The sequence below is a fragment of the Lathamus discolor genome, chromosome 1 (assembly GCF_037157495.1).
Source record: "Lathamus discolor isolate bLatDis1 chromosome 1, bLatDis1.hap1, whole genome shotgun sequence".
NCBI lineage: Eukaryota > Metazoa > Chordata > Aves > Psittaciformes > Psittacidae > Lathamus > Lathamus discolor.
In genome coordinates, this window is record NC_088884.1 from 73,800,718 (window position 1) to 73,823,460 (window position 22,743).

General features: G+C 43.2%; 1 protein-coding gene across 1 annotated transcript in view; it reads left to right on the forward strand.

Annotated features, from left to right (window-relative positions):
- PAH (phenylalanine hydroxylase) overlaps positions 1-22,743 on the forward strand; it is a 39,948-nt gene that overhangs the window by 14,069 nt on the left and 3,136 nt on the right. Inside the window, exons 3-12 of the mRNA XM_065680318.1 lie at positions 1,584-1,767; positions 8,997-9,085; positions 11,233-11,300; positions 14,109-14,305; positions 14,660-14,795; positions 16,075-16,144; positions 17,820-17,876; positions 18,897-18,992; positions 19,314-19,447; positions 22,322-22,437. Coding sequence (XP_065536390.1) covers positions 1,584-1,767; positions 8,997-9,085; positions 11,233-11,300; positions 14,109-14,305; positions 14,660-14,795; positions 16,075-16,144; positions 17,820-17,876; positions 18,897-18,992; positions 19,314-19,447; positions 22,322-22,437 — 1,147 coding nt within the window. The remainder of the gene's footprint in view (positions 1-1,583; positions 1,768-8,996; positions 9,086-11,232; positions 11,301-14,108; positions 14,306-14,659; positions 14,796-16,074; positions 16,145-17,819; positions 17,877-18,896; positions 18,993-19,313; positions 19,448-22,321; positions 22,438-22,743) is intronic.

A 22,743-nucleotide genomic window follows, 5' to 3' on the forward strand; every position in this document is an offset into this window, starting at 1 on the left:
CTTGAGAAGCTCAGACTGGAGGGAGGCACAGAAAAGAAAGCTTCCCTCTTTCTTCCCTGTGGGTCACAAGTAGATCCTAGCAGTGTTTCTTCGTGGATTAAATTCTGACCCCGCTGCAGCAGGGGGTTTGACACTGACATCGCCAGGGCCATCATTCCACCCCATGTAGTTTGGGGTCTTAAACCTGAAAGCAGCGAAACAAAAGCTGCTCCAAGGCTGCTGCGCACTATGTGTCAGCTCCTCTGAATCCTCTGTGGTTGATCCTCAAGCCAAAACTTCCTCCAGGGCTTTGTCTATCCCTCCGAGGGGACAGAAGCCCAGACCTGACCATGGTGTGCTTTAGCCACCGCTCCAGTGTAAGCCTGACAGGTCAGGTGGCAAAGTCAGCACCAACCAAAATCTGTTTAAAAGGTTTTTCTCAAAAAAAAAAAAACAAACCAAAAAAAAACCACCAAAAAAACCAACCAGTATTTTCATATTCAAATTACAGTGCTTCAGAAAACATTTGAGTTCAGCTAAACTGAGGCAGATTTTCCTGGAGTTGCATTTATGTGACTGGAAAAATAGGATTTTTAGCTATGTGTTGCTTTACACATTGACATGGTGGCATGTCTGAGGTTGGGTACCCACTGGCCATGGACATCAAAACTATAGTTGCCAACAATCCCTTTCTTCAGAGCTTCTCTTCTGGTCAGGGAAGAGATTTGGTGGGTTGGAATTTGAATTTCTATGCTAAAGAAAAGAATTCCTTGCTGTGAGAGTAGTCAGACACCGGAGCAGTTTCCTAGCAAGGTTGTGGAGTCTCCATCTGTGGAAATACTCAAAACTCAACTGGACATAGTCCTGAGCACTCTGCCCTACCAGACCCTGCCTCAGCAGGCTGTTAGATGATCTCCAGAGGCCCCATTAAACCTCAGCAACTCTGTGATTCTGTGATTTTAAGCACCCGTGTTTTTATTTGCAAAACCCTTGGCTGCCTTTTTGGTGCGGATCCATGTTTCCCATTGGATCTCTGCCCAGCACCTGCTCACAGCCCTGGAAACCACGCAGGTGGCTTTGCAGGTGACTGTGCAGTGGCTTAGAGGAAGCTTATCTCACAGGGTGACCAGCTGCTCACTTTGCCAACCTCCTTTCAAGATGCTTATAAATACAGCATTCATTTACTCATGAGAGTGTTCTCTTCAGGTGAAACGCCTACTTCCTGAGTTGATCCTGGGGAGATGTTCTTGTCTACACAGACAAGCTCCCATTATGTATTTGTGGTATTGGGGCCACTGTTTACAATACAAAGCCTGTTTACAACTTGTACCTTGCTTCCACCTTTTTCAAAGGTTTGTGTCATGCATAGTCTTTATGTTGGTGCTCTGCGCAAGGGGGAATACCGCATCCTTCTCATTCTTGCTTTTTGTCTCCTTCCCTGTTGTGAAAGTCCTCAGTCCAATGGCCATCAGTGGCAAGAATTTACTTTTGAGTTATTTGTATTGTATAGGAGGAGCTGTTGTCTAACACATTAATTTTAGCTAGTATTTATGTCATATTTCTTCCCCCAAATCCTGAGGGACCAAAATCTCTGTTTCTTAAAGGAAAAAGGAATAAACCTGACCCACATTGAGTCCCGACCTTCCCGACTCAACAAAGATGAGTACGAATTCTTCATTAATTTGGAAGGCAAGAATGTCCCGGCACTGGACAAGATCATCAAGTCCTTGAGAAATGATATTGGAGCAACAGTCCATGAGCTCTCACGAACAAAGAAGAAGGACACTGGTAAGGACACTGACAAAGATGACATTGCCAAGGAATGTTTACATCACATGTAAATATTGACTTCTTTTTCCTGTAGCAATGGAGTTCCTTCTGGATCTGTATGGCTATATTTCCCTACCTCTGACTATTTTGCCTGTGTTGTAAGATTTTTCATTTGGAGATTTTCTCTCAGTGTAAACTGACATGCTCCATCTTTTGCCATGCTTAGTTCTCCTGGGAACTGCTGTTATGGTGTTATGTTGTCATCTGTCTGGTTGACAGCACTCTCAGTCTCTTAAATACAGCATTGTTGCGGTAGCTTGTTACACTGCCTGAAGAAGTTATCAGGCATCAAAGAATGATTTGAGTTACAGGCAAAGGGCTCAACTTGTAAATCTCTAAGCAGCAGTGCAGGATGTTGTAGGTACATATATTTTCTGCTCCCAGTCTCTGCCTTATTTCAAATTAGGCAACATTTATATACACAGCTTTGTGCAAGTCATTCAGGGTGGCAACTTTTGTTCTTGATTCACACCTGTAATATGAAGGAATAACAGGAGTGCAAGTGAGATCCATACCACCATATTTAATGCAGATAGATTAGCTTATCACGCCCAATGACATGGTCACTGAATCTCTGACTATCATCCCATAGCCTTTCGACCACTGAGCACTGAAAGTCACTGCAGGGCTTGTACACTTTCAGCCTTTTCTTATGCTCTCCGTACACATGAAAACTTTGAAGAAGAGAGTAAACAAGGATCTCTGTGGGATGCACTACATCTGTCCAGCTACTGTCTGCCCTGATTCAAAAAACCCACATAAACTCCATTACAATTTAAAAGGGCAAACAGTTCCAGCAAAATCTGCAGTTGCATGCATGGGCTTGGCTTGTAGATGGTCAATCAATTCCCTTGAGAAATTCAGGCCTTATTCTGCTCCCTTTTCCTTCCCACCCCATCCCCATCATAAATCTGTGTCTGTTCAGTACCCAGCAGAGTAAAGCCTCTACAGTGCCATTTTGTGGAAAAATGTCACCTACTGAAAACTGCCTTTCACCTTCCCAAACAAGGATGGTTTCCTGGAGTCTCTCAGGGAGGTCACCAAGGGGGAGTCCTGGAGACGTTTACAACGACTGGTGCATTGTGTGACCCAGCTGGGGGGCTGCCCCATCTTGAACACTTCTCCCAGAGAGCACTCAGGTGAAAAGAAGCTGTGTGTTAACTTTTAAGTGGTACACAGACCCTGTGAACCCAGTAAGACTTTGCCACCTTGAAGTGCTGCAAAGTGCTGCCACAGTGCCCTCCCCCTTGCCAAGTATCTCTGAGACCTCATAGATCACTCTGGCACAAACTCTGTGGTGTAGCAGAGTCAACAAGAGCCCAGTCCTGTACAAGGTCTGGTATGGAAGGGTGGCATCCTCATGGGGCAGAGGGAGGGATTACCCTCCTGTGCTCCCTGGGGCTGGCACGCCCCTTTAAACACCTGGATTTACTTTCCAATTTGGCCTCATGGACCCTGGCTGTGGCTCCTGCAGCCCCATCCTTGTGAGACCCTTGTACCTCTGGGCTGACATGAGAGGAGGGAGGAAAAGTCCCATGAGTGACACGGACAGGGACACGGACACGGACAGGATTGACAGATTGAGAGCTCTTTCTCGATTCCGTGGGTGGTGGTGCATGGCCGTTCTTAGTTGGTGGAGCGATTCTGTGATTCTATGAATGACTGCCCGTCCATTCATCGCTACCCCTCACACCATCCATCTGACTCTCCACTTTTGGGCTTGTGGATGCTCTTCACTCCTGCTATAGTAAGTCTCTGCAATCCATTTTGGTGGAAGCAGGAATAACTCCTCATTCCTGTAAGAAATCCCAGGGAGGTCAATCGTAATTCTGACTTCGGAAGGAAATAGGAAAGATTTTGCAAGCCATATTCCTAATTCTCAGAAATTTGCTAGAGCTGAGGCTGCTTGGTACAGTGGTGGCTGCCCAGCATCCAGTCTGAGACATGCTTAAATGCTTTTTCAGATAACAGATGTGATTTTAATAGGATTTCAGACTTTAAATACTTAGGTCTGGATCTTCCTCTTCCTTCCTAGGAACAACATGAAAGGACATTAATACCTTCTTGAGATCAGTGCTGGTAATCCTTTTACCGTTTCTTTTGTGTCCTACCCATGACATTACATTTGAAGATGAAAAAAAAGAAGGCAGATACTCTTTGGAGTCAGTTCTCTCCATTCACGAGACGAAGGGACAAAAGGTTGATTAGGTGATTTATGATCACGTCAAATCAAAGAGGCTCTCTTTTGGGGACTCTTTTATTTCCAGAAGGAAGCTACAGGGCCTAGTAGCAGTTGACATTACTTTTATTTTTCTGAATATTATTAAGAAGTTTATAATAAACTTTATTAAATAATAAAGCTGTACTAGAGTTGGATAGAGACACAGCTATAAACATAGGCCTAGAAAGGCTTGTGAGTGAAATTCTGACCTCACAGAAGTCAAAACTCCCATGATCAGCCGTAGGATTAGGATTTCACTGCATATTACTGTGTTGATCAAAGGCTTTTTGAGCTAGATTATCCTTTCAGTGCAGCAGAAAGGGACTTGATCCCCTTCTGTTTGAGAGGATAACTTGTGTTTGTTTGTTAGTTTCAGTAATTCAGAAATAGTGTAAAGTGGGAGCAATTTATTGCCAAGGAAATAGAGGAAGATTGATATTTCTTTTTGCCCTTTCCCTTTTTCTTTTCTTTTTTCTTTCTTTCTTCAATTTCAGCTTCTGTCAAGAGTAGTAAGGGTCCAGTCAAACTGAAATCCCCAAAGAGCCATATTTTGAAAGGTCAAACAAGCCATGCTTAGGGGATGAACTGTGGGTGGCACATTCTGGGCTGAGACAGCTCTACAAGGGCAGAATGAGATTGGAGCAGCTTGGGCTGTAGAAAGCTTGGTAATACGCTGTCCTTTATCAGGGATGGCATTAACAAATAGCAGGCCTTGTGGTGCCTTTTAGGTCATCCTGCCTTTCAAACGTATCCTCCAAATCTGGTCATAATCCACAGATGTGTTTCGTGAAGTTTTATTCCTAAAACACAGAATGAGAGCAATATATCCCCAGGGAGCAAAAGCTCAGAAATATGGTTTATGGGTATATTGTCACACTTCTTTCAGTGGGCAGGTAAAATCTGGGAAGATTTTCTCCTGGAGGCCATTCAGGCTCCAATGGGACCAATTCTTCCATTGCTGTCTAAAGACGCTCTCATCCCTTCCTTGCAAAGGATTAGTTTTGTTCAAGCTCATGATTTGAGATAAGAAACCCAAACCCAAACCGATTTGTTTCCCATAGGAAGAGCACGGTGCCATTCTTGGGGCACTGCTTTGTGGGCAGTCAGAGGAAATTTCTGTATTTTTCCCCTTCGGTACAGTTCAGTGTTAAGCACATGTGTATGCATGTAACCCTTTATTGGGCAAGGGTTAAATGAATGTCTTTTTTTTTCCTTTTTTTTTTTTTTTTGTTTTTTTGGTTTTTTGTTTTTTGTTTTTTGTCATTTCAACTGCTTTTTGGGTCTTGTCTCAATTACATGCAAAATACAATTTTGGTCTCCCTTTGACAGACCCAAATGGTTACAAATACTGGATTTGGATCAACAGTGTAATTTTAGCTGAGAGCAGGCCAGCAAAATGACCTAAATTCAAAGGTACCTTTAGAGCTGCAGATGAGATGGGTTAGCAGTCACAGGGCCAGAAGACTTTTGTAGAGATGGAAAGAGATTTATTGTGAAAACAGCGTGTTTCTTCATGGCTGTTTTTGGAAACAAGCTGGGTATCTACAGTTCACTTGGAGCCCATGAATAAAAGGAATTAAATATTATCCTGTTGCAGCATTAGGGAAATGCAGACAATTTATTGCATTTCTGAGACAGGCTGGGAGCTGATATTCTGTAGGGGCCTTGTTTGCTAGACCCTGAGGCTGACCAAAGCATTTGGGACTGTTTAAAAAAGGACTAAACCTGGGCCTCGAACTGTTATAAATTGCATAGACCTGTCTTTGACCCTCCTCACAATGGTCCGAATGGAGGAGTTCTGCACAAGTCCTCACTGCCCCTGCTTTGCTGCCTCTTATATAAATGGCTTATTAGCATTCTGCTAAGTATTTGACCCCATGATAATTTGGTCACCACTTGGGTGTCCAGCACGATCCCATAAATGCTGCCGTTTCACTTACAGACAAATCAATATTTATTACTGATCAGCCCACGTTTGGTACTCAGACCTTCACAGAGGCCCAGTGTTGCAACAGCTTGCCCTGACAATTCATTAATGGCTGTGCAGACAGACAGCAAGTCTGGCTAACGGGCTGGAGGAGGATGTTGCAAACAAAATATGGGATAGATTCACACGGGGTAATTTGATTTGATCTTTTCAATAGTTGCTGGGAGGGCTTGGGACGGCCTCCTGCACACCACAGTTAGGCAAAAGACCCAGTAGCCCTTTTTCACCCTGGTCCCTGATACAAGGGCCGTGTGGGCTTTGTGAAGTGCTCTGGGGCTGTGTTCAGGACCTTTGATTCTTGTTTCCATGAGAGCTGAGAAGACTCAGGACTTTCCAGGACCTGACTTAACATCACTACAGTGGTGCGGATAGCACTAAGCACCCTCAGGATTTCCCTTTCACAGCCTGCCCCGTTCTGCAAGTTCAAGCTGGACTCTTAGTGACTATCAGTATATGGGGGGAACAGGGAGAAGGGCAGAGATCTGCTGAAAATAGGTCAGGTATCTACAAGGACCGTACACCTAGAAGATAAGGTGCGGCTCCTGTGTTGGGTTAAAACAACACACACATCTCCTCACCTAGGATTGACACTGCATCAGCCTGAGAGTCAGTCTGTCCAGAGTTTATCATGGGCTCTGCACCAAGTCCTCTGGAGATCTTGAGAATAAAATGTATTTAATGAAAGTAAGTCACTATTATATATCTATTTTATCCAGTGAAGCTGCAATGATTCAAACCCTGCCCACCTACACCTTTCTGATTCAGGGCAGCAAAACCCCAGAGACATCACTGCTGAAATCCAAGGCAGACTTAAGCCCCCACTGATTTTTCTGCATTGCCGGAAACCTTCAGGTCGTGGTGTGTCCCTGAAGATAGTGGTTATTCACTCTAACACTGACAAATCCTTTGCTGTGGGGTTGCCAGATGGCTTTATTTGCCAGTGCCTAATCCAAAAGTGATCAGTGTGCCTCACCCCAAGCTGATCGTGGTGAGTCTGAAGCACTAAAAAGTGAAGCAGTTCCCTTACCATCACATAAAGCTCGGTGTTAGAGCTGGGGGATAAACCCAGTGCCTGGCTGCCATATAGAAAATTGAGGAGGATGGCTTGGTGTGCATGCCCATCACCTGGTGCGAGTAGTGACTCCTCTCTAGGACTCAAACACACCTTTTTCTACTCTGACTAGTTTAACTCAAGGGGCCGGAGGTGCAGGAAGGGTGCGATAAGCAAAGTGAGAGAGTATTTCTGGAGAAACTGCAAAAGAAGTAATTTTTTGGGACGATCTTCCTGGGACTGCTGCTGCCATCTAGTGACTTGTTCAGGTCTGTTCTGTAGGGCAAAGCGGAGGGCTTTGCTGCTCCGGAAGAAGAGACCAAACCCCACTCCTGCTGGGCGGGAGCGCGGGGTTTCTGCAGCCAAGGACCTCTCCAGGCTGGCAGCCACCAGATACCTGCCCTCCCTGCCCCTGCCCGAAACAAACTGAGGGCTTCGAGGAGAAGTGTTGGATGGTGGTAGGTCAGGGAAGGTGGGCACTCTGTGTTGGGGCTGAGCTGTGGCAGCCCAAAGCATGCCCTGTAAATGTGCTGTTGTTGCTCTGACCCCTCTGTGCAGGTGTCTTGCAGAAGCCCAGTGCCACAAGTGCCCTCCCTGTTGTTAGACTCAGCACAAAGCAAGGCTGAGCAGTCCTGGAGACAGTGTTCCTCTTATTCTGCAGGTGGTCTGTCAGGTCTGGGATGAGCCCCATCAGCAAAGCACTGCAGAGAACTCATGCAGCAGCTGCTGGCTGGGGATCAGGTTCACTTGGCATAACCCCCAAAATAAATGGGGAGGTATGGTTGAGTGGCAGTGCTCTCAGTTGAGAAGAGAGACACATAGGGGAATGAGCAGTTTTTCAAGCACTGACTGAACAAGTGACATCCATCTGTGCAAGAAAGTCACTAAATGAACTGCAAACATGTTATTGATAGACTGCTGAAAGCCTCTGGGCTTGGACCAGCAGGTTTATGCATGATATTAGTGTTGAAGTCCATGTTGCTGACTTGTACTCAATGTGGGGACCATATGGGACATAACTGCAAGCCGTGTGCTTGGGGTACATCCTTAGGTGGAGGTGTTGGTACCAGGAAGGAGGTCTGACCTGGTATGAATGCCCCATGTACCTCATGAGCTGCAAAGAGCCTCTCCTTATAGTGCAACTGCCATGAGGACACTTGCCTTCTGCTTTCCCCTATCTGAACACATCGCATCTGTGAAGCTCTGCGATTCTTCCTTGACCTCCACCTTATGTCCTTCTGTAAGGGGAGGGCCACATGGGCATTGCATGCTGTATAGTCAGTGTGGTCCCATTTCATACCCTGAGTTGTGCTCTAGGCAGTGTGTACAGTGAGTTACTAGGCTATATAGAACCAGACCCAAAATGTCAATTAAATGAGTGCATTATTGTATAATGGCTACAGTAATACAATGCCAGTCTGAAGTATTAGGGTGCCATTCATCATTTTATTTCAGCATCCTAACTTAAGTGAGGCCACCAAGTAGGTCTTTCTTGGAAAAAGATTTTCAGAGGGTCAGATAATCCTGTATCCTTCTTGTTGTGGGGCTTCTTGCTGTTCCTTTAAAATGGCTGATTCCAGGTACTGTGAAAGGAAGCACACTCTGGAAAAATTCCTACATTTTGGTAAGCCAAGAAACCAGAATAATAAACAGAAAACCATAAACATTACATGCCAGCTCTGTGCCAAGAGCTAGACATTCCTGGTGCTCTGTATTCTTCCAACAGTGCAAAACAGCCACAAGTTCAAGACAGCTTGCAGGGTGTGCTCTTGCTTCCTGTTACAGGGAAAGACCATTGCTGCCCAAAGAATTTAGACCTTTGCATATGTTTCTTTATATTTCTGGTGAAAAGAAGGAAAGACCAGAAAGCAGGCCCAAACCAAGTAATGAAGAAGCATACCACTCTCAATTTCTTTTCTGTTTTGCAGTGCCATGGTTCCCAAGAAGTATCCAAGAGCTGGACAGGTTTGCCAATCAGATCCTAAGCTATGGAGCAGAACTGGATGCTGATCACCCTGTAAGAAAAAGAGCTTTATGTTTTTAACATGCTTCTAGTTATTGGGACAGATGTTTCTCTCATTTGCACTTGCTCTGCTTTCAGACAAACCTAGTAGACTGTCTCACATGATACAGGACAAGAAGAGTACCACATTTGTAGGGTCAGAATCAGCTCAATCCCTGGTTATGAAGTAAATCAGCCTACAGGTTGCTTTAATTTGGGCAAATACCAGGAGAACTTAGTAGTCACCAGAGCACAAGGCCACCGTAAGGATACCTCTAGCTTTCCCATGTGGCTCTGACATGGTGACTTCAGACTCATTTTGTGAATCACTAGCAGCTTTAGAAGCAGCATATCAGAGCCCAGAGATAAGAAGACTGCTTTTTTTCATCCTTGATTACACATACACGATTGAGCTTAATGCCTTGTTATGTGGTTGCTCAATCTGACATGATTCTTGTATCGTGAGACACAACAAAAGAAAAGGCCCTTGTTTCAAAAAGTTTGTGGTTTAAATGGTAGGGTCAGAAAGTTTTGTTCATTGGTTTAGCTGATAAAAATAAAATATTCAGCATTTTTTCAGCTTTTCCAGATACAAGAACACTTTCTGCCTCTATTCCCTCTCCAAGCAAACAACAACTTATTTTCATTTGTCAAAACACACTGAGTTCCATGCAGTGCAACAGAAATTGCTGCTATTAGCTTAATTGAGATAGGGTGATTATAAATAAATTACATGCAGTGCAACAAAAATTGCTGCTATTAGTTTAATTGAGATGGGGTGATTAGTCATTCACTACCTATTGCTTAACTTGAGATGTGTTATGCATCATGTACAATGATTCATGATGTTCAGAATGGTCATATGAAAGGCAGAATGAAAGGAGATACACTGAGTCAATGGCCCCCTTGTGTGTTGTGCGGGAATAGACCAGGATTGTATTTGAAAAAAGAAAAAACACAAAACAAAAAGGATGTTAAAAAGAATGAAGCATCTCTGCTCCAGTTCCTAGAATTAGTTAGCAGTTTATGCCTTAAAAAGCAAACACAGCTGCTGGGGTAAATAGGTGTGACAGTACATAGAGTGCATAAAATAGAAATTAAAGGAGCCTGTGTTTTTATTGGTTAAGTGATATGGGATTTAATCATGAATAGCTCTATGCCAGGCTCATCTTGCACAGCACATTTTTAGGCCACTGGCTGCCCCTTTTTGACTTAAACTGTTGGATCTCTACTCCACTTCAGCTGCCTCCTGTACCTGGTTGTAGCTTTGTGATTGCTCAGTCCAGCTGTGCTGAGCACTACACAGAGATGTGTTCATGAACTGCCGCAATGCCCAGTGAGTTGCTGCTATTTGCCCTGCAGAAGGGTGTCCTAGCTTGGAAGGACTTTTCTCTAATTTAAGTGGTGAAGACACTCCTAACCCTAAGGAAATTTGAGTTTAAATGGGAGGCACACTGGGATAGGAGAATGGTTATCCTAGATGAAGATTAAGAGACTGTATTTCTCATCCCTGGTTTTATTAGTAATTACCTGAAAAAGTCAAGCTCCCAACCACAAAGTCTATTAGACATTCTCTGTAGCAATTAAATACTTTCAAATGTTTGAATTTGTAGTGCAAATAGGGCTTTTTTTTTTGGCCTGGTAAGTGCCTGCTGTTCTTCTAACAGTTTGAAAATGAGCACCTCTAAGTGCGGTTCATGCTGAAAATCTGCCGAAGAAGTCTGACTGAGTTGATGAGTGTCTTTCTAATTTGTCTTAACTCTGCTCCTCTAGGTCAGCCCAGCTGTGCCAGGAACTGCAACAAGCTTCCTGAGAAACCAGAAGGACATGGTTATTTGAGTGCCATGAATTCAGTGTACTGCTCCTGGGGGAGCACCTTGTTGGCACTGTAAAGGAGCATGTTTCCTTTGCTCGTAGCAAGCAGAAGTGAGAAAACAAAAGGGCTTGAGGGGCGAGAGGTGCAGGGAGACTGTGGCGGGATGGTTGCTCTGGTGGCTCTGCAGACTGGGAAGGAGTGGAGCTGGGCAGGATGGAGGTAGCTTTCCCACTCTCCTTCCTGCACTTCTTGGACTGCACCAGCCTTGCCAGAGGCTGCTCATTGAGAGGAAGGTAGTTCACTCTTTGCATTTATGTAGGGACTGACCATTGCTGTTTCTCCTTAGGGGTTCAAAGATCCTGTGTATCGGGCCCGGAGGAAGGAGTTTGCAGATATCGCCTACAACTACAAACAGTGAGTGCTCAGTGCAGGGGCAGAAAGTAAGGCCACATCTTCTGCCCTCTTTTAGGGCTCTCACCCTCCTGGCAATATGTATTTTTCCACAACTGCTCTTTTGCTGTTGTCAGCTGTAAATCTGCCATGTGTTTAAATCTTCCTGTTCATGCATTTATCCCCAAATTGCAGTAAAACAAAAGTAAATTGTTCCAGGCACACGTTCAGAAGAGAACATCGCCTCCCTTCCTTCCCCACAACATCCCTCTTCTCCAGCTTTGTTGTCTAATTAAGCATCAGACTCTGTTGCTACTACAAAGACCTGAGCTTTGAATAAAGCCGTTTCTGGTTTTCTCCCCATTAAATCAGGGCTGCAGGAGGAGTGCCTATCATTTACATTAAAGCAAGCGCTGCACACACTATAAAAATAACTAATAAGTTATGGTTCTGATGCTAATCCAGTGCTTGATACTCTACTTTTATCATGTCTGACCAAGCTGCAATCATCAATTTGGGCTCTCATTTCCTAAGAAAAATAAATGGAGATGATAAATTCAGTTACAACAGGCTTGCTTGATTGCTTTCAGTGATCAGATCTGGTGGAGAGAAAATTCTGTTCCCAAAGTCACTCACACATTTGTATCAGTACTGTTGGGCCTGTGCCTTGCTGGGACTGGAAAAATTGTGATTGCAAAGGATAAACTAACATACGTTGTACGCTTGGGGCTCTGCTTTTCTCAGGACTGCGATAAAAAGATAGTTCCTGAGCCAAAGAGCTAATATTCTAATCTCAAAATGAGAGGCCAAATTGGACTGACTGATGGAACGTGAAAAAAAAGTCAGGTGAAAAAATCAGGAGCCCAGTTTAAAACTAGAAAATTTGGGTAAGACTTTATGGTCAGATGTGATTGGATCTAATGCCCATTTATAGGTATCCCATAGAAGATTTATCTTTCCTGCATAATGGGTAGCAAATCCTGGTCTCTAGTTTGCATGCTTTCACCAAATCCTACATAGAAATAAAACAAAAATCATGATATTTCCACCCACCCCCCAAGATTAAAATGGAAACCATCTTATGGAGATGAAACCATTATATTCCAATATATAACTAATTAATATTTAGTCTGTTAGCCAGGTACTCGGACACATTGGTAACAAGCTATGTATACCTGGACCTATGTCCCAGAAGCACCTTTTATGTGAAATTATTGAATTTTCCAACGAGTTCTTTCTGTAACAGGGCAGTAAGTAGGGTGTCATGCGTCTGGGCTTCTGGGGCTTGTGGAAGGAAGGCATGTGTTTTTTGTGACTTCGGGTGTTGATTCATGAGGGCCTGGATGGATCTGTGATGTGTTTGCCCTGGGTGCTACACATGGCAGACATGCCTTTCAGGGTCTACTGTGGGGAGGGAGAGGTCAAGGGGGTGTCTCCAGCATGGAGGGACAGAGATGCAAGAGAACTGGGCAGGAGGAGAGGGACATCCAAAGTTATCAGGCTTTGTGGGAAATATCTGAAAAGGCAAATGTGCTTAGCTTGTGAAGGTGATAACCAGCTAGAAAAGTGAGTTGGGTTTGTGGCTGCTTGTCTTGTACTCTTCTTCCCACCATCAATTTTACCCTTTTCTGTGCCCCTTCTTTTGCACCTCTTCTGTCCTCTTTCCTCCTGCTGTTTGTCTCTCTACTCTGGCTTTGCTCTTTTGCTTCCTCTCCTGATATATTTACCTGTTGGTTTTCTTGAATGCTTTATTTCCCTGACTTCTCTTTTCTTTGCTTTTAGCTTGTGTCTTCCCTCTGCCTTCTGTTGCTTCCAGCCCTGTTGATCCCTGAATTATTTTAATTGAAATTTGAAAGGTTTCTAAGCCATAGCTTCCCCCTGTAACCCTGGAAGGTGGTTGAGGATTACCTAGGAGTGCTATAGAAGAGCAATCCCCAGCAATCTTCATAATTCAACATAGTGTTTAAAGCTCCACAGATCAAGGAGGGCTGATACAGAGAGACAGAAAATGATGGTGTTCCAGAGGAGCTGCCCTGCGGCTCAAGGAAAAGAAGAGGGAGTGGGAGATGGTGGGGTGTCATCAAGAGTTTAACAATGGGTCTCTGGGGCTTGGAAAGCTCCAGCATTATTCCAGCAGTGATGTTAACCCTATTAAGTTACTTAAAACCCTTTGATTTTTCAAAGCTGTTGGATTCACCTATGGCCCTATCATTATTGCAAAGGAATTGGATATTCACAGGAGGCCAAACTACATTGCTTGTGATTGTCTAACTCCTGCTAGTTTCAACACAAACTAAGCACATGGAGGCCTGAGGGCGGGATTTGACTCAAAATTGCTCATTATAAAAAGTCAATCTGTTTGGAGTCTGCATCTGTTACAGCATAAAGTACCTATCAGAATTTCTTTGTCCCTCCAAGAAACAGAGTTTTTTGGTTTCCCTGTTGCAGCCAAAACAAGTAAAATAATGTGTATTAGAGCAAGAAATACAACAGCTGCTGCATATCTAGAAATGCAAATAAACTGAAACCAACAGCCAGCAAACACACTTAGAAGAACAACTCACTAGGACAAATAAGCGCCTACTTGTTTTCACCACAGTAAAGCAAGGTATTGTCTAAAGGCCAGTATCTCAGCTAAGGTCAGTAAAGACCTTCCCAGCCTGTGTCTAGGGGCAAGTGAGGCCCCTTTTACACCTGCATGTCAGACCAAAAGCATCTCCCCTCCTGCACTAACAGCTTACATGCCAGTTCATGTAATGGTCCTGATATGATGCTGGAGACATAAGACATTTTCTCTGTTGCTCTTATGGAGTGTATCCATTTTCTTTCCAGTGGCCAACCTATTCCTCGAGTCACCTACACGGAAGAAGAAAGGAAAACTTGGGGCACTGTCTTCAGGGAGCTGAAGAGTCTCTATCCAACTCATGCTTGTTATGAACACAATCACGTGTTCCCACTGCTGGAGAAGTACTGTGGCTACCGGGAGGACAACATTCCCCAGCTTGAAGACGTTTCCAAATTCCTGCAGAGTAAGTTTGCAGCATATTAAGAAATACCAAAACAAATGAAAGGCCTCAGCTGTCAGTGGGGTGGTGCTTCCAGAGATGGAAAAGTGGTCCCTGCTTTATCACAGGCTCCCCACAGTGCTTGGGAGAACACTTAGCCTATGTCACAGGTCCCTCTCTAAACCTTCCAGGGGAACAAAAGTACAGATACTCAGATACTGTGATGGTGATACACATGGGTAGAAAATTCCCTGCTTTTTCAGAGTTAAACTGTTTAACATAAAAAGAGCAAGCAAAACAATTAACAAACTTTTTCCACTGTGAGGAGTCTGGATAAGGATAAATCAAACACATGACACCATTCTTTTGTCCCTTCAGCCTGCACTGGATTTCGCCTGCGTCCTGTTGCAGGCTTGCTCTCCTCTCGGGATTTCTTGGCTGGGCTGGCATTCCGAGTATTCCACTCTACACAGTATATTCGCCATGCATCCAAGCCCATGTACACACCAGAGCCGTAAGTACTTTGGCACAGAAAGTGTGTAAAGTTGCAGCAGGCTAAAACCAGGGTCAGCCCAACTGATAATAACCATGTGGAACTCTGGAGCACTCTTGGGAACAGCCCTAATGGAGAGCAGCCAAGTGGCTGCTGTCTTCTGAAAACATTTTTTTGGAAGATTTCTAGTCTTTTTAACAAGCTTCATCCTCTTCTGCAAGTTCTCTTGGGATGGACGAGACAGTTTTGCTACTGCTTGTGTGGTGGCTGGGATGCAAGAGAGAGCAGTGTACAAAGGCATTTAGCACCCAAATAGTGGTCTGAAATCTAGTGCAGGAATGACTCAACATGTCGCATGCAAGCTTCTGGCAGCAAGATAAGGGAAGACCAGGTCATCGATCCCTTCTTTTTTTCAGTTGTATGCTGTAATGCTTCTCTCTGTCCCTGTCCATTGTCCTTTTCCACGTGCCATTTTCAAAACAGTTTTCTTCCTCTGCTTCATGTTATTGCAATTCTTCCTCCCCTCCCTTACCTTTACTTCCTACTTCTTCCCACAGCCTCCTTTCCCTCTCTATTTTCCTATCCCTCATTTTTCTGATTTTCCTCCCTACATCTGCTTACCCCATTCTCATCCTGCACAAAGCCATGCTGAAATGTCTTCCAAAGGCCTGGCTCTCCTGGGAGCATCTTATTCCTCTCCCCTTTCCCTCTTATGAAATCACTTCTCTGTCTTTGAAAAATCTAGCTGTCTTTAGGTGAGTTCTTCCCCAAGTATGCTTGTCAAGCTGCCACTTATGATGAAAACAGTTCAACCTAAAGAAGGGCAAGTTCCTACGTCTTAGTGGGAGGCTGTGCACCTGAACATGGACTGGAGTTGAGCTCTTGATGCAGGTGTTGACACCATGGTGAATTGCCTTAATAGCCTGAACTTAATCTAAAGAGGTTTCTTGTCCTTGAGACTGAAAAGTCCATGTTCTCTTTTGTGGGGTGTTTTCTTTCTGGGCTTTCCTGAGCTGAGCAGGCAGTTGAATGGATGGTTTTCTTCCATAAGCATAAACAAATAATATATCAACCTCCCTCTGAGGGATGCATGATGGTAGAAGTACTGAAAACCTTGTAGTGTGCATGCTTTTCCATCACAAGAATAATTTTGGAACATTTTCCCATGATTCTTGAGCATTATTTGCTGTTAGAAGGAAATGCACTGCACTCTTGATTATATGCTGACTCTAAGGCATTCATCCAGCATTGCTGGACTTTTACTAATTTAAAGTTATTCAGATGTCATGTTTTCCTGCAGTGATATTTGTCATGAGCTGCTAGGACATGTGCCTCTCTTTGCTGATCCCAGTTTTGCTCAGTTTTCCCAGGTAAGTTACTCAGCAGTTATAATATTTATATAATCGAACACACCAGAGACTTGGTATTTCAGAGGTGGAGCCAAGAGCTATGAGTGTTGGGGTGGATTCACCTTTAAGCATACTGTTTAAGAGTGGCCAAGGCCAATTTATTTAGTGCTTGAAGTCTCGACACGAATCGCTTACATGAATTCATTCACTCGAAATCTGCAAGTCTGTCTTCTGTGAGTTGGTTTCTTGTGGGCAAAACCTTTGCAAAGCAATCATCTAAAACCCCTTTTGTAGATGTTGGTCCTGCTGAGCAAAGTTAAATGGCTCATGAGTCATATGAATTATTGTCCCACCATGCAGTCTAAATGTTAGGGAAAGTGGAGGGTTTTTGTTTTCTATTGAAGCCACAGAGGACGCTGAGTAAAGTGAAGAATTGCCCCAGCTGCAAGCATGGGAGAAGGCTGGAGAGGAGCTTTCTCTTTGATAGTGTGAACATCTTTGGAAAAGAAGCCAAACCTCAGTGAAGGAGTAAACTTTTGGCTGCATCTTACCATGAAAAGACACAAAGAGAGAAGGAGAAAAAAAAAGAAAGAAGAAAGAAGAAAGATAAAAAAAAATAAAAATAAGAGGGAGGGAGGAAGGAGGGAAGAAAGGAAGGAAGGAGGGAGGGAAGTAAAGGAAGGAAGGAAGGAAGGAAAGAAGGAAAGAAGGAAAGAAGGAAGGAAGGAAGGAAGGAAGGGAGGGAGGGAGGGAGGGAGGGAGGAAGGGAGGAAGGGAGGAAGGGAGGGAGGAAGGGAGGGAGGGAGGGAGGGAGGGAGGAAGGAAGGAAGGAAAGAAGGAAGGGAGGGAGGGAGGGAGGGAGGAAGGAAGGAAGGAAGAAGGAAGGAAGGAAGGAAGGAAGGGAGGGAGGGAGGAAGGAAGGAAGGAAAGAAGGAAGGGAGGGAGGGAGGGAGGGAGGAAGGAAGGAAGGAAGAAGGAAGGAAGGAAGGAAGGGAGGGAGGGAGGGAGGGAGGGAGGGGGGAAGGAACACCACTTTGCTCACTAGGATTTGACATGGTGATGTCTGTTCCCATGCTCTTGCTGTGTGTGTGTGTGTATGGTGCTCTAATTTTTGCATTGTGTGGTCCTCACTGGGGCAAACCAAGAAAGGAACTTGGTTATATACAGTCTTTTGTGGCTGTCTTCTGAATCCAGCTATACCTCCTAGGAAAGTCTGCATTAACTCCCAAGGTATGAATAAGCTCTTTCAAATCATGCCCCATCATTCAGAAAAAATAGCTCATTCAAGACTCCAGGAAAATTCATGCAATCACGGTCCCACAGAACAAAGGGAAATATTTAAGGTGTGTGGGTGTGATTGATTTACCTTCTTTTGACCATATCATTCTCTCAGATGTGCATTGTATACTTGATCAAAAGCCTGTCAAAGCAAGAGGAGAATTTTATTTGACCTCAATGGGCTTTGTACTGGGCACAAAGGATCATGCCTTGTAAATGACATTTGGACAAGACCCTTTGTTCATTTCTGGAGAGATTTCTGGTTTAAAATTGATGTTGCGTGATAGGAACATGTCCTGTAAACATTTGTGTGTGGTAGTAAGTGATGGTAACATTTAAAATGTGAGAAATTACATAAGACAAGACAGGAAGAATGTTTGTAATAAACAGCTTGAAGAATAATGGTTTATTGTTACAGGAAATTGGACTGGCATCTCTGGGAGCTCCGGATGATTTCATCGAGAAACTTGCTACGGTAATTTAATAAATGAGGGTTCAATTTTCCAAAGAAGTGCCCTGTGTTGTCTTAATTCTGCTGCCACTGAAGTCACTGATAGAACTCCCATAGAGCTGAATGGTAACAGAGTAAAGCTCATGATTGAAAAACCCCACCCTGAAACAGTTGCTTTAAAGAAAAATAGCTTTGGCACCCCTTATTCAAAGTGACAGATCTGATTAAACACAGAAGCCCAGACAAGATTTCCTCCAGCACAAACATATTGGGCAAGAAGAGATTACATGTTACTACAACCCCACAGGAAAGTTCAGGAGACAGCTTCAGTAGCTATTCTACCTGCAAGTGTTTCTTCTGTTCCACCCTGCCAGGTAGATAATGTCCTCTGCAGTCAGTGCGGCTCATCTGAATCCTACTCTGAGGCTGCTGAGGCCCAGAGTTGCAAACTTCTAATAAAAACAAGGGTACGCCTCTAAGATTAGTGTCCCCAGCACCAAATGACCTGAGCAAAGCATTGCACCATCTTTACTGCTTCAAATACATGATGTAGTTCTTCCGAGCCAGAGCAGGTATCCCTTCAAAATGACAGACCAAGAAACCAAGCTAGGCCACACACCATCTTCCTTCAATATTGCACTAACAGCCCATTCCCTCTCTTGCTGCTGTGGCTAGATGCCTTCTGTGTGAAACAGGACACAAACTTCTGTCAACTAAGGTTCAAACTTCAGTCAGCTAGCCAAAATGAAATTTTATTGCTATAGTTTCATTGTCTCTGCTCTGCTGACAAATGTAAGCACAATAAAACACAACTGTGTTTGTCAGGAAACTGAACTGAATCACAGGCACACTGAGTCTAGCACTGTGCCCCTTCAGGAGAAGAATTTCAGTCTGTGGGGACATTTATTGTATTTATATAGTTGATATTTGACGTATGGCAACATTTTAAATAGAAACACAAACTCCAAATGTAATCAAATCAGTGATTTGCACCTATTCTTTTTGATCAAGGAATCATATGCTTCTGATTAATTTTCTTTTTAGGTTTATTGGTTTACAGTGGAGTTTGGACTATGTAAGGAAGGCGACTTGCTCAAGGCATATGGTGCAGGGCTGCTGTCTTCATTTGGGGAGCTGCAGGTGTGTTCTATAAAACAGCATTTCAAAGATGTTTATAATTGCTCAAATTTCTCTTCTGAATGTCTTCAGATCCATATTTTGCTTCATAATTTGTGCATAGAAGTGGCACAAAATGTCATACTTCACTGAAGAGCTCTAATAAATATGTCAGTGTATATATACACAGGGGACTCATTTCTGCTTCTTTCCTAGTAAGTGACATTGTCATTGTATCCACAGGAGCAACCCTTTCCTGTCTGAAATTGGGTGGTATTCAGGAGCTTTATATTTCTTTCTCAGCACTTTTAAACTGAAATATATTTATTACCTTTTTGCTTGTAGTATTGTCTATCAAGTAAGCCTGAGATTCAGCCTCTTGTCCTGGAAAAGACTGCTGTGCAGAAGTACCCTGTTACTGAGTTCCAGCCAATCTACTATGTTGCTGAAAGTTTTAAAGATGCGAAAGAAAAGCTAAGGTAATCCAGTCATTCCAGAGAAGACCCATTTTTCTGTCCATTGCCAATACAGTGGATTCCTTTGCCATAATGAGTCTTGGATTGACAGCAACGTTTTGAGAGACATTAGAAAAAGATGTGCAGTGCTTAAAGAGATGAAGCATTTGTTACCTTATGCATAAAACCAAGAATTTGTGGCTAGTTTAAGATTTCCTGTATAACCAAAATGCAACAAAAATTTATTGGTCCAATAGCAATCGGGTCAAGGCTAACTAACTAGTACAGAACAGGTGTCTAATAATATTACTATAGTTAAAAGTTCTTGTAGAAAAAATATCCTAGTATCTACTTCTTTTCTTTGTCTTTTGTGTCTAAACTGAATAGTTTCGGTCTTGTGGTCGGGAATGAAATTCTCAAGTAACCAGCATCTTCAGGTCTTCAGAGCAGGACTGTGATGTTAATTAATGGAGTTTCTTCCTCTCTTTCATTAGAAGGTGGCTGGTATGGATGTTTTCTTTCTTCTCATCCCAAGGTTTCTTCAGGGCCATTTTTATGTTTTCTGACATGCTTTGCATCTTGCTTTTTCTACGTAGGTCTGCAAGTCCGTGTTAATTTACTATTTATGTTAAGTTTTTCTTTGTCCTTTTCTCTCCTCAGCTCCTAAGTTTGCTTTGCTGTAAATAGCTGACCAGTGGGGAGTTGTTGATAGCCTGAGGACCAGCATTCTATGCTCATACCTTTAAGGCCTCTGTTATCAGCCCATACTCCTTTATGGTGCATCATTACTTTAGGGTCAGACTTTGTTCCCTATGTACAGTGTAACTCCTTGTGATTCCTGCCTATGTGAAAAATAGTTTAAAAAGATACTGTAGCACAAAATTATTGAGAATTAAGCAAAACTAAAACAAATTAGGTAATAGCTACATGGTCATTAGACAGCTGTTATTGAAGCTAAACAAAACTCCAAGCAAGCCTAATAACCCCAATCCTGAGGCCTGTGTGGTTACTTTTATGCAGAGCTTCCAGCTTGTTACCAGCCATGTGTTTACAAGACAACAGGGCTACACAGTAAATCTTTCAGTCATCTGTGACTGAAATACAGACTCAGTTCCAGTTCAACAAGATGTTGAAAAAAATGGTCCAGGTTCGGCTCTGGTTCTTGAAACAGGAATGGCTCAGATTGTATTTGGGGTTCAGCTTGGGTTCTACCTCACAGCAGTATTTCTATTTCTGTTTAAGAAAACCACTGCTATATTTCTGGATGTTAGTCAAGCTACTGGGGGTTAGCCTTAGTTCACACTCAACAAATTTTTCACATGGAGGTGCCACACAGGGACTTGTCCCAGGCCTACAGTGTCTTCTCTCGCTTTCTTTCTCCCATTCACAGATAAACACATACTGACACCTAAGATATTCTGCTGCCCCAGGCTTCCCAGCTCTAAGAGCTTCCTAGCTACCTCCCCTGCTGCTTCTTCAGTCTTCATAAGCCTTCAGCATCTCCTTCTGCCCTTTTCTCTGGTGTAATACCTGAGAAATATGGCCTTCTCTTCTGATTTGTGCTATTAATATCCTGCACACAGTTCCTATCATCTTCTCTGTATACTTTAACTGAAGAGCAGGTTCCCTGAGAACGTGGAATATGCAGCCTTAATCGGTACAAACTATCTTGGAAATTCTTTTATCTGTTTCAGTGACCAAATTGGAAAAGTGGTTAAACTGAAATAGAGGTCTGCAGGTTGGTCCAATGCCTCTGTCTGTGGCTTGCACCTGGACTTGTGTGTTTGTGTGTAATAGAAAACCTCCCTGAAAAATTATTCTGAGGTTGACCTAAAATATTTCAGCTCAAGGCATTAATCTTCTAATTAGGATTTTACCTTCAGCTGAGATTTAGGCAGACTGGCTTCTAAGGTGGATCTCTCCCCTTTAGAAAAACTGGACTGATGCCACAGAGCACTTTCATCCTAGCCAATATAGTTTTTTCCACTGTCACACCTTGTGGCTTGCTCACACTGAATTTTGTTTGAGACAATGGCCTTAGCTGATAATAATTAGGGCTAAACTGAAGGAGCAATGTGGAGGTGGCAGCCAGCATATTCCACTGTTCTGGGCATGAGGGATTTACCATGCTGAGTCACAGTCTGTATAGTGGGGCTACATGATCAACTCCTGCGTGCTTTCCTTCCTCTTTCAGCAATAACTTCACTAATCCAAAACAGATATATAAGCCAGTATCCTGCTGGGGTCTACAAGGAGCCTGGAACAATAGCTCTGACTCTGACTATTTCATCCCATTCAGAGTCCTCCTTTCCACAGTTCTGTGATTATGCAAATTAATGTTTTCAAAAATCTTAATACTTCTGCTGTGGAATTAACTATTTTGCAGCAGAGAAGGCTGCAAATAAGGGGTGGCAAAAATACTGCTTTGCTCCATTGACTATCCATCTCCTATCTTTATAATGACCTAGAAGCTACTACCAACCATGCCAGAAGTTAACACTCTGCTTGCTCCTTTCATGCTAGGATGGCATAGGTACTTGCCCTTATTTTCCCAGAAATTGCAAATTTCCTATATTTTCCATTACTGAATGGGAAAATGTGTTTTCAAGTTTGGCAAATCCCAATAGCTACATAGTTGGCCTATATCAGGAGCAGTGTTGCCATGCCAATAGCATAACTAGTCATGTTTGGAAAACAACAAAGATAGTAAGGGCAAATGCAAATTCAAGAGTATTACAGAATGTTGTAGGTCTCAGTTGACTCAGCAGGAATTTGTCATTTCCTCTCACATATTTTCTTATTCCCCTCATCAACAAATGCACACACCAAGAAAAGAGTGAGTTACTGAAAAAAAAGGAGCTTTTCAAATTTGTATGTGTTTTTGTATTTTTGCCTCAGGAAATTTGCTCAAACGATCCCTCGTCCTTTCTCTGTTCGGTACAATCCCTACACCCAGAGGATTGAAGTCTTGGACAATGCAAAGCAGCTGAAGAACTTAGCTGACACTATCAATAGTAAGGAACTACAGATTTGTTTACCCTGACTTCCTCAAGACTTGGATCAGAAATAGAAACCACAAACCAGATTTTGTTTGATTGCATTTAATGCTTTGAGCCTGACCAAGATAGAGTGGCACACATCTTCCTTTTCATGCAAAAATGCTTCCTAATTCTATTCAAGATTCAAAATAGCATTTACGCTTGACTGTAGTTTGTTACATTTGAAATACCCAGTTTTGGTGACAGTGCTAGAAAAGGCCAGAAGGCCTTGCCATGGATTCTGATGGGTGTCTCTAGCTGTTCTCAGTAAAGAGCAAAAGG